The sequence below is a fragment of the Syngnathus acus genome, chromosome 3, assembly GCF_901709675.1.
Source record: "Syngnathus acus chromosome 3, fSynAcu1.2, whole genome shotgun sequence".
NCBI classification, from domain to species: Eukaryota; Metazoa; Chordata; class Actinopteri; order Syngnathiformes; family Syngnathidae; genus Syngnathus; species Syngnathus acus.
In genome coordinates, this window is record NC_051089.1 from 6,961,770 (window position 1) to 6,975,291 (window position 13,522).

The following is a 13,522-nucleotide window of genomic DNA, read 5'->3' on the forward strand; positions in this document are numbered from 1 at the left end:
AGGAGATGCAGAGCTTAGTCTGAACGTGAGCGTCTGGACATACGTTTTGGCCTTTGCTAGGTCCTTTTTGACTGTTTGTCCCAATCAGTAAATCACAATTGTAAGTCAAGGTTTCAGATAAAGTCATACCTTTCCATTTGGGGGAAGGCTAGAGCTTCTATTTGAGGCTTGGCTCAGAGACTTGGTAGAAAAGCTGAGAGTCTTGGTGCTGGAGGCAGACAGACTTCGGGCTTTGGGACTGCTGGTCATTAGTAGCTTACTGACAGCCGAAATCTTTGACTGACCACTTGATTTGGCAGGCGACTGCGGAGCACTACATGTACCGGGACTACCTCCAGCGCCGTTTCCGGCACGAGTGAGGCTGCGACCGGTACGAGGTATGGTACCATCTCCCTTTGACCCTCCCCCTCGGAGGCTTTCGGCCCTTTCCAGGGACAAGCAGTCATAATGGTGCGATCCACTGTTGGCTCGACCAAGAGAGTTAGTTCTGCTCGCAAGTTGCTCCAGCTTTGCGCTAAAGAGTCTACTACTGTCGATACTGGAGCCACGCTGCCTGGTGCCACATGGATCATCTGTAGAACTGCCCGGTATGGAGACCTCATGGATGGGCTGGTGGAGTGGACTGGCTGCCCTGTTGCGTAGGTCAAGGCTGGACTTGCGTACAGGTGGCAAAGGTGGCATCCCTCCCTTCTTGTGGGAGAAAAATCCTTGTTTTCCAGTCGAACCCCGGCGGTCGAGTGTGGCACGTGGACTGCAGGGAGTTGAAGAGGTGGTACCAAGATTCCTGTACTCTGTTGTGTTATCTAAACCGTCTTGGCGGTTCAGCCGATGCCAGGCACGAGGGAGACTGGCAGTTCGATGGATTTCTGGTTTGTAGTTATCAACCAAGCATTCTCCTTGAGCAAGACTAGTGACCATCTCACAGCCATCCACCACTCTCTTGAAGGAGTCTGGAGATGATATCACCTCTGCGCCTGAACTAGAGCCACCATGATCTTCAACGGCTGACAAAAGAATTGAAAGTCAGTTATTCACTTTGTAATCAACATTCCACGCATAATCTGCTTCATTAATATTATTAATAATCAAAAAGACTTCTCCCAATATTGAACTGCAATATTAATTAAGTTCTTGATTTCTTTTTGAAAGCTAACAGGCTATTTCTTGTCTGGTGACTAATCGACTGGCCCATAAAATCTAAACAAAGCAAAACTCATTTTGTGAGTAGTCGAGGCAAAAGATGTGTATTTTCTCACCAGTCCTGCAGAATTTCTCAATGTTTCCATTTCCAGCTGCTTCAATCTTCTGCCCTGATTGGCTCTTTGGATGCTCCGCCTCCCTCTTCACTGGCCTGACTTCTTCATTGGGCCTCCCATCCTCCATACCACGCATCAGCCAGGGGTCCTCAAAGCTCATTTCACTGGAAATGGAAGCTAACTGCTCTGTGTTAAATTTTGTTGGTGAGGAGCAGATTATTGGTTGATGCACAGCCATCTGTTTGATAGCTACACAAGGGTGAGTACTGGTTGGGTTCTTGAAGGTAGAGAGGTTCCCAAGTGTTGTCAAAGACTGGATGGTCGTTTTAGCCATAGATGGAGGCATTTTTCTCAATCTGTCCTTGGTAGGCATTCCCTTCTCCCCTCTGTTTTCTGACAGCGCTCCTTCTAGACTCCCTCTTCTAAAACGTCCACGGCTTCCGTTATCTCCTGACCCATCCAATCCCAAGGAAATTTGGTTGGCTTCAGCCAAGGCTTCCCCTTGATGACTTTGAGACTGGCTGAAGCTGTGAAGTGAGTGATCACCCTCACTGCACGCACTTAGATCACTCATCCAGGAGGAGATAGGGGTCATCACTGAGACAATTGTATCCCCGTCCATGCGGAGCTTGGCCATTGCCACCTGTAGAAGAATTTAGTATGACCACCATTTCATTAGCTTTTCACAAGGTGTATTTCAAACCCAAATATTAAACGTGTCAAACACACCAACCTCTGCCATGGCGACAACCTCTGTAACCTCAGAGCTTGTTGCAATCACACGAAAGCTCTCTGCAGCTCCATCCTCTACAGGGCTTGTGAGCACTCCACTGGCCTGGACGTCCACAGAGCAGCAGTCACTATTGAAGCTGATAATGCTCGGTGGACGACAGGTTAGACGCTGCGTCATCATGAGAGCTGTGTCATCGAGTGCCTCCTCATCTATTGATAGCTCCTCACACAGCAAGTGATGTCCAGCTAGTCCTGCAGTGGTCATGTGTGTTTTATTTCAGATCTTCCCTTTAGTTGTAAAAGCCAAAAAGTATTTCACTCACCATCCCTGTGTGTATCCAAGGGTATCGGAGGGACGTCATCATCACAGAGGGTTTCTGCAGAGCCCAAGCTGGTAGACAGGGATGGAGTCGGATCTTTGACTTGTGGACTCATACCAACAGGAGATGTTCTGGACAGTGGACACTCGGTGGAGGAACGACCGCTGTCTGCGGCCAGACTGTCTGTATTGTAGAAAACACATTGAATTTATTTAGTACAGCCCTACCATTGACCGGCAACCAGTCCTGAGGTAATTTTCTATACTGATAAGAAAAACTATGAGTATTTGGACTTTTTAATATGTAGATTTTCTACTAAATCGGCTCGTAATAAACACATAATCGGAAGATGTGTGGAAAGACATACTGTCTGAGGTCAAAGCTTCTGTTGCTTGTTCATCCTGAGTGTGTGAGGACAGTGGAGATGTTGCTGGTATCACTCCCTTCTGAGTGTACACTTTACACCGCTGAGACGGGGAGGACGGAGGCCTGGGGACACCCAGAAGTATTACCACGTTTTCATTTATATGTCCGTCCGAAAAATGAATACATTCTCAATGTTATTGACTGTATTTTGCTTCTTTTTTTAAATTGAACCTCACCTGTACTCTGAAGTTTTCGTCAGACTGGCAATCCCAAGGCGCGGTGAACCGAGTGGCCTTGCTTTCCCCTCAGTGTTAACTCCCATGGTCACACTGTCACGACTGTCCAGATGAGATTGTTTTTTTAATAACAAAATACCTTAGGTGAGTTAATTGAGTACACCTCAATGAGATCAATTATAAAAGGATAATCAATCAAACTATAGTTTGGTTAACATTGGTTGGTTGTGATTGGAGTTTGAGTAGTGGTGATTCAATGTTGTCTCACCTATCATGTTGGTGTGTGGTCTTGGCCCTGTGCAGAGGGTTCGAGACGTTGCTTCCTGCAACATTCCTACTCCCAGACACGAGGGTGGACCCGGAACTCTGTGTCAGACTGTGGATCATGGTCTGAGCTAGCTCTGCCTCCTCCACCACCTCCTTTATATCTTGCAGCTGCTCATCATTTGTTTTCCTTCTGGACGTTTCTGTTGAGGAGGAGGAGAGCTGGACTGCACCGCCTGCAGGAAATTCATTAGTTACTTTTGGTATTGGATAATTATCAATAAGATGAGGAAACAGAGGAGAAAAAAAGGCTTCAATGGCCCTATTTATTTGAATGCAAATAATTCACCTGTTTTGGCCTCTGTGTTTAATGGCGCGGCAGATGCATTCTTAGCAGGAGCGATTGAGTCTGTAGAGGGGAAACACGGCTCTTTGGATTCTTGCTTGCAGACCGAAACCTCCTCAAAGGGAAACTTTGCCACCTGAGCAGAATGAATGTCAAACAACATTTAACGTTAGATTGATAATACTCTTAGTCCTGTTATCCTTTTCTCGATTTTTCCCCAAGCTGCTGCACTTCACTCAAAGTTTTCTGGGCCCCCACTGTATGGTGCGGTATAGATTTGGGCAAGTAGACTGAAGTAGAGGTGCTGCCCAGCATGGGTTACAGAAAAATATAATGTTGCAGTGAAGGTGCGCTACTCAAAATGTTCCTACACTAACTCCAAATTTGCAGGGTGGCTTATGACAGTACTCCTCACCTCCTCACTGCCATCAATGCAGTCCAGTCTCTCCTGCAGCTCAGCAAAGGTGTTACATTTTAGACACTCAGCCCCCTCCTCAGGCACGGTGGCCAATGGCTGTCCGAGTATCGGTTGAGCGCACTGGGCCTGAGCTGTACCGCCTGGTTGATCCTGGCTTTCGGGTTCAGGCTGCACCTGCTGAAGCAGATCTTCAGGAATCAGTCATCTGATCATTCATGTTGGATCAGCACCTAAATGTCATTTACCTTCTGGACCGCCTGACTTTGTAGCGTTTCTGATTTTGCTCGTAGCAGAGCGGGAATTATTGGCACAATTTCCGGCGGACCCTCGTTGTCTGTCAGCTCTCGATCTGATACCGCGGCCCCGTTGGGACCAACATAGATGACGGTGTCACATGACTGCTCGCTACTTGAGTATTGCTCGTCCTGGTCACTGGAGAGGCGCAGCAGCGGCACGGTTGAGTTGGGGTCACCGCGGTGATGGAAAGGCCTCAAATGAGTGGGCCGACGCATGCGACCTTCTTCGCAGGAGCTCTCTCCTCCAGACGAGCTGGAGGTGTATTGCTGAGGAAAGATGATGATGACAGGCACACAGTAAATACTATTTTTGTACAAGATTACATTTTTGCTTCTCAGGAGAGTGACAGAGAAAGAAGGAACAATTCTATTTCTGAGACTTGTCACCCAAGAATGTGAAATAAATGTCTAAACAGTGTTATCGCTCATGTTATCATCCCAATTTAGGAACAGAAAACGTTTGTTCTTTGTTCTGATGACAGCGATTGAATTTTGTGTTTATTTTTGGACTAAAGTTGGATTTTGCATTTTCTGTTATTTTATTGATTAACTTTTATTGGGAGATGAGCACTGATATTTCATCCATCTATCTAAAAACTCAAATACATTTAAAAATGTGTTTATTTGTTTTTTTGTCCAACTGCACCGACACAGATAAATGAAATACGATGTCATCCATCACATATCAACGGACCCCAAAATATATTTGCCTCTTTCTCTATGAAATCCACCAATATTGTGTTAGACTACGGCGCCACAACTTAGACCTGTTTTTAGCTGATCAAAATCGAGTCTTCATTCTGTCACCAAATTGTCAGGTGCATGTTATAGAAAATGCCCTCAGTTTACCAGTCCGCTAAATTCCAAAAGATGAAAATGTTCCAGTTCTCACGCCAGAGCGCATTGCTGTCTACATAAACAAACCCCCAAAATTTCTATAAACATTTTTCTGAATAGCAAAGAAAGGGCACTGTGTGCTCTGTGTGGTGGTGCACTGCAAATGAAATGAATGAAGCAAATGTTTTATTCACTCACCACGGTGACCTTAGTTTTTTTCTTCTTCATGCGTAGGACGCGGGACGCGATCTGGATGGTGGAAAGGCTTTCCGAAAAATCCGCCGGCGAGGCCGAGATGTGAGCGATCATGGTGGTGCGGCAATTTATGTTGCCTAGCGACTCCCTCAGCAACATGGTCAGCTTGCTGTCCCTTGAGACAGACACAGAAGACAGCACACGGTATGGGTTGGATACGTTGACGATGTCATAACAAGGGTTAATAATAGCATCAGTCACAAATATTTTAAAATAGTAGATTGTGCTAATACATAAGAGTTGAGAGGCAGAACAGATTAGAAAGGCAAATTTAATGCTAATATTCTGTTCTATATATGGATTAGTGCAAGCAAGCACAAAGGTTTTAAGAGAAGCACTGCGGATATTAAGCAGTCTAATATTGGAAGTTTATCTTTCTCTTAGGAGATTAAACTTGGAGACTGAAAATACACGGTGTGTTTAAGAAGTATGCTACTGAAGCCATTCATGCTTTTTTTGGCGTGTTTACAACTTGTGTGCCATGACCATTCATCTCCTGCCGTTATCCCTCTTAAAAAAACATGCATCCTGCGGGCATATCTCTTGAAAACACATTTGCATTCAAACACATTCGTCTTGACCTCTTCTCCTTAACCCCTACTGCTTACTGCTCCAGGGTTAAATCAATCCATCTCTCTCCTTCTCAGAGTGTGATATATATATATATATATATATATATATATATATATATATATATATATATATATATAACTAAATTTGTAAATACATGAGTACAGGAGACATTGAATGATTGATTTCAGTCTCTTCTTGATACTTGTACTGGAGTACATTCAATCCAGCTCTCGAATGCATGTGGCTTCCTGTCAAACACGGCCAAAGCCTCAGCAAACACATTCAAAATGAATTGCCATCACGTAATCCCACACTATAGCCTTGAAGTGACACATGCTCTCATGAGGTTTGTGGCGTATAAATCCCTTCCCGATCCCACATTATCTTGAGCCACCCAAAGTAAGAATCCATCTTCAATGAGCTTGTTTTACCATGTAGTGTTGGTGATTTAATTAACCCAGCATGGCGCACAAAGCCTCAAAAAGAAGGCAGGAAGGAAGGTAGAACAAGGACAGAATTCAGGGGAAGGTAGAACGAGGGAGATTTGCATAGTGTACAACCGCTAATGCATACTGAAATTTTTGGGGTTGTTGCTCTTTTTCCCGTTTGTCCTCTGCCTTTTGTTTGCCTCTCTTCAACTGTTTATCTTTCTCACTCCTTGTAGCTTTCATCCCAAAACCGCAGTGATGAATATGCAACAGCAGGTGTTGTTTCTGACACTGACTAAAACCTTGGAATATCAAATGCCACTTTTCTTTCTTTATGTCTCTCTAGCTCTCTCGTTTATTCGACTGTTAACCTTGTACTGAAATACCTCAACGTTTCAGGCCTTCACAGTTATTGCAGTACATTAAAAATATATATAGAGAGATTCTTTTTTTTTTACTTGCAAAAATTGTTCATGGCCAACATAAAGGCTATGGACTTGATACAGTATTTTATTGCTTGACTTGGTAAGTAACATCCATTTTCTACTCGGCTTGTCTTATGTTCAGAGGTGATCTTGAGCCTGACCCAAATGAGTTTATTTTCCCATCGAAGCTTACTTGTACGGGATGTGTTTGCTCCCGTTGACCAGGGCCAGGATCACGTTGCCGAGGGCTGACAGGGAAAGGCACAGAGGCGCCGAGCTGGGCGAAGAGCTCTCCTTGCCTTTCCCGGCCGTCCCGCCTCCGAGGACACCGACGTCGCAGCTGCCCAGGTCCAGCAGATGGAGGCGACTGCGACCTCCAGACACTTGCAAGGTGGAATAATGGAAGAAGAATTTCGGAGACGTGCAGGGGAAAGTTCAAATAACATTTGAAAGCAAATGCCCAAGGTCCAAAAAGTTTGAAAATATTTTCGTATTTGATTGGTGGAAACATAAGAACTCACTTCCTCCTTTGCCTGTCTTCTCCATTCGGTACTGGTAAATATGCAACGTAAACAACATGTGTGAATTCCTGTGGTCTTCTTCAGTGGTGTCGGGACGTTGGCTGCTGTGGCGGGCCGCAATGGCCGCGTCCAGGAACCAGGCCGCCTTCTCCGGTGTCGGAGCACGCAATTCGGACTGGTTCTGGAGCTGCGGTGAGTGAGAGAAAACAAGATTGATAATTTAAGAAGGCACAGCCAGACAAGAAGGGAGGCTAATGTATTGATGCACACCACCCAGCATGTGTTTATACGATGGCCATATTCAATTAACACCTTTCTCATGTGCATGGTGTGTGTATATGTGTATGTGTGTGTGTGCGCGTGCGCGTGCGTGCTTGATTTACTGAAGGGTATCATTACTGATGAGATTATGTCAGATTAGTGGGGGATTACACAGATGTTCTTGTATCACACCCCCTAATCCCATATAGCATTGGGCACACACACACAATTTTATTTGTACTCTGTTTCCCACAAATAATTAACAGGATAATCACAATAAATAAAATTGTATGATTAAATGATCTTGATCTGTCCGTGCTTCAGCAGATTTGCAATCTCTGGCTTCTTTAGCTTCTTCTATATCTGCCCTGTGATTGGCTGATTCCCCCACACGCACAATGCACATACACAAACACATACCTATGCACGTATTGTACACTCACAAGTTAATACAATGTGTTTTATATGTTGCATGTTTGTACCTGCATGCCACAGATGGGGTCCTCGCACAGATAGACTCCAGGAGACTGTCCATCCTGTAAACTGCCCGTAGCTACCTCAGAGAGTAAATCCTTCAGGTTCTCCTCTTTGCCCCAAACCTTTCACAAGCACACCCGTACAAAGAAACAGTAACGCATCTAATTATTGATGAGCATGCATTACATCTGATTACATTTAAAAAGTAGTCAGTGTGTTTGGAGTATTTAGAAAAACTCAAAGACTAACCTCAACTGCGGACACGCGGACAGAGAAGCGCGCCCCTGTTTTCTCCCTCCTCTCATTGATGAGTTTAAAGAGCCAAGAGATGGCACAAGGGATAATACCTAGCGTCTGCAGGGAGTCATGGCGGCCAATCATCGTATAAGATTTGCCTGGATCAGACACAACAGACAGTGTGTGAAATTCAATGCGTATGAAGTGTGTTTTTCCCCTCTTGCACACACACAGACCTGCTGTGGCTGTCAGGAGATCAGAATGCAAAAAAAAAAAGTGTGACACCCTCCTGAAGACTTATAAGGGCATGAACAGGCTGTCATGTGAAATGTGTCTGATTTGTTCTGCGACACATTAGAGGATCAAGTCCTTGTCAGCGGCACTGTAAATTTACTATGTTCTCTCTTTCCTCCTGTTTCCCTGAGAGTTGTGACTCACTGTCACAACATGAATGTATTTGTCACATAAAGAAGAGTATAACAATGATTTTGTATGAGTAGGTTTATTCAGATTTTTTATTTAGTCATGAAATGTCTGCCAATTTTGTAGTGTTACTTTATTTTTTCCTCTTGTTGAAAATAACTAGTCCACCTCAAAACTTCAACATATCAAAGGTTCATAATCAAATGAGAAGCCATTCAAGGGTATTAGAAGGTTTTTTTCTTGACAAAGATAATGCTCACTTTTGATGGACATGTTGATAGAAATGTCTTCAACATCCTACAATTTGGGACTTGACCATAATTTTTGCAAAAGGGAATCAATTGCATTCCTGAAGGTCCTCCAATAAATTTAGTCACACTTGGACTTTTAGTCATTTCTCCATGTTCGTCGAAAACTTGACTTTATGAAAGCAGACTGTGTGAGCCGGCGTGTGTCTACAGCCAACAGCCACAGAGCCCGCCATAAATGCTCAGTGTGTTACTTTCCCTATTTTAATTAGTGAAAAAGTTAATGCCCTTGTAATGCAGCCTCATTACTATGGATGGCCGTAGGGGGACTACATCAGCACTCGTCTGTTGTTACGGCCGCTCCAATGAGGGAGGTCGGCATGGTGCGATATCACCTCGTAGAACAGGAATATTGATTGAAACAGCAAAGCCTACTGCTGTTTGATGGATTTGTCCGTGATATAAAATGACTCACTTATCATTTATCAAGTACAATTGAGCAGTGACAAGCACAAGTTCGTCTCTGCGTGCCTTGCACATATTGTCTTAACACGGCGGGGCTTCTGTTCGAGTGGAGTAATTCTCATGGTAATCTTTGTAGTGGTACAGGAAAGAATCACTGCCTAATTACAATTGTAATGACATTTTAAGTGCAACACATTTCCAATTTGTATTTTAGAACTGTTAAGGCCTACTACTAACTATTTTATCTTGGTCGTGATTGTGGTACATGAAATCTTTTAGAGGGGACTTCAAGTGTCCTAGGAGTTTCTAGGCTTTGATCGCATGTTGGTTGTGACATGTTGTAGTTTATAGTGAGAGGTCCCGACCCTTTTAGGATTGCCTTCAGGAGGATTAGGTAGCTAGAGACAATGCAGGTCCAGAATGACATACTAATCCCCTTCTTTCTTTTTTTGTTCTGATCGATGAGAGCCAGCCAAGGCACATTTTGTCAAGCACGTGTGTGTGTGCGTGCGTGCATGTGTATGTCTTACCCAGCTTGGAGTGTCCAAAACAGAAGACACATCCATCTGCTCCATTCACTACTGACTGAATCACCTCGGCAACCGTTCCCGCGCACACTTCCGCCTAGCAACAGGTAAGACAGGACAATCATGAAGAACCAATTAGAGCTGAGGTCAAGAGACTGTCAAAACCTGATGTTGGGTTAGCATTAAACACTTATGTTGCGACATAGAAAAATGGAGATTACTCGGCGAGCCCAATTACCTGTGACGCATCAGGGGGGAAGGCGGCGTCAAAGGTAAAGATCTTGGGAGGGACCTGGCTGGCCGCTGCTCTTTTCTGGGAAGCGGTGCTTGCCGTCTGATTGGTTGACGGGTCCATGATGATGATCTGTTTCTTCCTCAGGTCCACTTTGAGAAAAGAACTGGACTCGGCCACATCCGACTGAGACGCTGGACACACACGCACCATCACTTTCACCTGAAGAAGAAACATCATTAGGTATTAATCATGAAAAACTATGCTGTGGATACATGCTCTTGCCACTTAGATATACAATGCAAATATTACATATTTAAATGTTTTATGGACTAAGGAGATTATGAAGACAAAATGTGAGGCTACACACAAATTGGCTGTTACTATGAGCCACTCTGAATTCAATATATCCCCTAATTCTTTGCCACGCTTCTCTCTCCCTCCACACCCCTTCGCTTCTATTTGCCTAATGTCAAAATCCTCTTTTAGCCGCATTTCCATTCCTCCCACTGCCATCTCAAACTGTTAGCAGCCTCAATTTAAGCGCTTGACAGCTCCCATTGTTCGCTTTGATAGCAGAGACCGCAACACGCTGCATCACTTCAGATTGCAATTTATTTACTACTTTTTTTTCCCTAGCACATCAGGTTTTTGTTCTATTTTCATTTTTGGTTTTTAAGTTCGACCTAAAGTTCGTACATTATGAATTTTACCATTAAGTTGTAATGTTTCAGAAAAAAAATCCCACCTGTTGCTGAACATAACCCTTAATTCATAAATATCACAAGATAAATTCCTATATTACATATTATTATGAATATTTGAATCAACAGCATTGAGAATCAATAATCAACAATCATTTCCACACAATTACGATCAATTATAATCAACCATTACGCCTATGGCTACCTCCTATGAATAAAAAACATTTTATTCATTTTTAACACATAATTTCACGACCGAGGGACAAAAACAATAAGGGAGCTGAACAAGGTCACGCTTCAGTGAGCAACCCCATCTTAAATGACAACTGGGTTATGAAGTGTAAAAGCATAAAAGCCTCTCTGGTGCCTGGTAACTAATATAAAAATATATTATGTAGCCCATGTTGTAGAAAGGGGCATATAAAATCCAAAGAGGTCTTAGCGCAGTGTGTTGCTGTTTATGTGCACATTCATCTCTCGCTCTCTCACTCACATCTAATAACATATTAACAGGCTTTCCTTTGGTTGCATCATTAAATGACCATGGGCCATTTAAGAGAGTTGGTTCAATAAACTGTGTGTGCACGTGCCTATGTGTGTATGGCTGTGTATGTTTGAGTCCCTCCCACATGAAAATAATTATCAATTTTAAAATGTTGCTTCACGCTCACCTGTGAAAGAATAAATATGCAACCTTGGTGACCCAAGTGAACTAAGCAGTGGCTCTGTGCCAGGTCAACACTTTGCACGTCACACAAACACACACACTCCAGCACACACTTGAATTCCACATGCCCTCTCGTGACCCCAATAAAAGAGCCCATCACATCAGTGAGAGCCTGGGGGAAGGATTTTACTATTGCATGCTTTACAAGGCGTAACTCATAAAATCTTCCCTCCTCTTGAGAGCATTTTCTCTTCTCTTGTCTGAGAGTGAATGAGTAAATAAATGGTGTATACACTCCACGAGGCCACGATGTATCAGGTCCTTTCAAATTGTGAGATAAATAGCAGTGAAGAGAGGGGCGAACATGGATGTGTTCGAGAAGGCTCCACTCAGCAGCCACAAAATTAGGTACACCTGCATAATCCAATGAAATCCGAAACCACCGCTGCAGAAAAAATGCTGCCTTGACTCGAGTAATGAGAAACACTTGCTCGGTACTGTATCCCACCGGGCATTTTTGTTTAATTAAAGGAGACATATTGTGGAATTTTCCACAAATTAAAACGGTTCCCAAATGTCTTTATACGCTTTTGACAAAATATCTCAACAATAAAGAATTATCAATCTCTTTAAATAGCCCTGTTTTTAGGAGGGTGGTTCTGTGATATGCAAATGAGCAACTGCTCACTCTGCTGTGTGCCAATGATGGTACAACTTTGTGTTACCATGACGGCGATCGAGGATAACTCTTGAGAGAAGCATGGCTGCCTATATAGCGAAATATGTTTGAGCCACAGTCTGAGTCAAGTTTGAGAATTGTTCTGGTGTACGTTAATGATGTGTGTGGTGGTTTTAGTCTAAAGCTGCATTCAAATATTCCAAGCAGTTTCAACACGACAAACTCCGCCTTTGAGTTTGGTAGAGATGTCACAACGTCTGCCAGATCGGTTTCTGTGTGTGCGTTTGGAGCAACTTCTGCCACTTGATCTTTTGTCAAAACAGTTGGTGAGAAATAGCTTCACAGAAACACAAATCCAGCAAGTGTGTATAGGCCAGCAGATTCATCCATCTTCTGAGTCTTTCCAAAGACATTAAATGCCAAATAAAGCCTCGCACTGACGAGTACGAATCTATAGTATCCCCCTTGTATCCCATAACGATCAACCTAATTGGTGACAAAAGCATCAAATGGTCCTGTGCGTTTAAACCAGAGTCAGGCTAAGTTGTGTTTGCATGTGTGTTCTGATGGCTGCAGTATTCTCAAAGGATCCTTGGCCTACTTCCAGCCTGGTATGGATCAATACAGTATGTGAAGCCAAGCACCATAGCCAATTTCATGCAGACACACTTTGTTGATGAGAGAGCACAAAGCTAATGGACTCTTTGTTGTGGATATTGAAAAAAAGAGTGCTGGTGAGACAACACTCCACACATCCCTTCATCCCTCGCTCAAAATGGACGTTCTCTCTATCCTTCACGATTGTGTCATTTCTCTTTCACAGCACTCGGAACTAATGGCTCTCCCAGATATCTGTTCGATGGTTTTACCTCCTTCCTCTCCTGTTGCACACGATGAATAGGCGTAGTCTAGAGTTAGCTTCTCTTTCTACGACATTTGAAAGGCATGCTTTGCAAAATTGGCCAATCCTGACAAATAGTATTTTTGAAAGATTTACGAGGGTTTGTAGTAATTTACAGTCTAACGCACTTTTCCAGATGGATCTGCTACGCCTTCATACATTCTTGGATGGATTCTTCCGACATCCTCCGCATGACATCACTCATCATATCTACGAATACCATGACCTTGGGTAAAAGGAAAATAATCATAAGGTCGGCCGAGTTGCGAGTTGGATCCAGCGCAACCGTGTTCTTCTCGGCCAGGAACTGGGAATGCTCAGTAGTGAAGGTATCCTGACATACTTATTGTCTCTGAATGAAGTAAGAATCTCCGTAGATGTGCAGGTTAGTTGCCTGACCTGCATTTAAGGGGTACGAGTAAAAACGA

At 43.6% G+C, this 13,522-nt stretch overlaps 1 protein-coding gene across 5 annotated transcripts in view; it reads right to left on the reverse strand.

The window, feature by feature from the left end:
- kif26ba (kinesin family member 26Ba) overlaps positions 1-13,522 on the reverse strand; it is a 49,700-nt gene that overhangs the window by 6,321 nt on the left and 29,857 nt on the right. For 4 of the 5 annotated variants that reach the window (XR_005097596.1, XM_037248260.1, XM_037248261.1 and 1 more), the window contains 17 exons: positions 10,150-10,365; positions 9,915-10,008; positions 8,261-8,406; positions 8,017-8,133; positions 7,274-7,460; positions 6,946-7,135; positions 5,270-5,441; positions 4,184-4,501; positions 3,936-4,115; positions 3,524-3,656; positions 3,179-3,410; positions 2,911-3,012; positions 2,676-2,797; positions 2,312-2,491; positions 1,990-2,240; positions 1,257-1,899; positions 130-1,004 (listed from right to left, as the gene is read on the reverse strand). Coding sequence is in view for 4 of the 5 variants with exons in the window: in XM_037248260.1 (XP_037104155.1) it covers positions 130-1,004; positions 1,257-1,899; positions 1,990-2,240; positions 2,312-2,491; positions 2,676-2,797; positions 2,911-3,012; positions 3,179-3,410; positions 3,524-3,656; positions 3,936-4,115; positions 4,184-4,501; positions 5,270-5,441; positions 6,946-7,135; positions 7,274-7,460; positions 8,017-8,133; positions 8,261-8,406; positions 9,915-10,008; positions 10,150-10,365 (4,158 nt within the window). In the remaining variant the exon portion in view is untranslated. The remainder of the gene's footprint in view (positions 1-129; positions 1,005-1,256; positions 1,900-1,989; positions 2,241-2,311; positions 2,492-2,675; positions 2,798-2,910; positions 3,013-3,178; positions 3,411-3,523; positions 3,657-3,935; positions 4,116-4,183; positions 4,502-5,269; positions 5,442-6,945; positions 7,136-7,273; positions 7,461-8,016; positions 8,134-8,260; positions 8,407-9,914; positions 10,009-10,149; positions 10,366-13,522) is intronic. The other variant, XM_037248259.1, reaches the window with a different exon arrangement.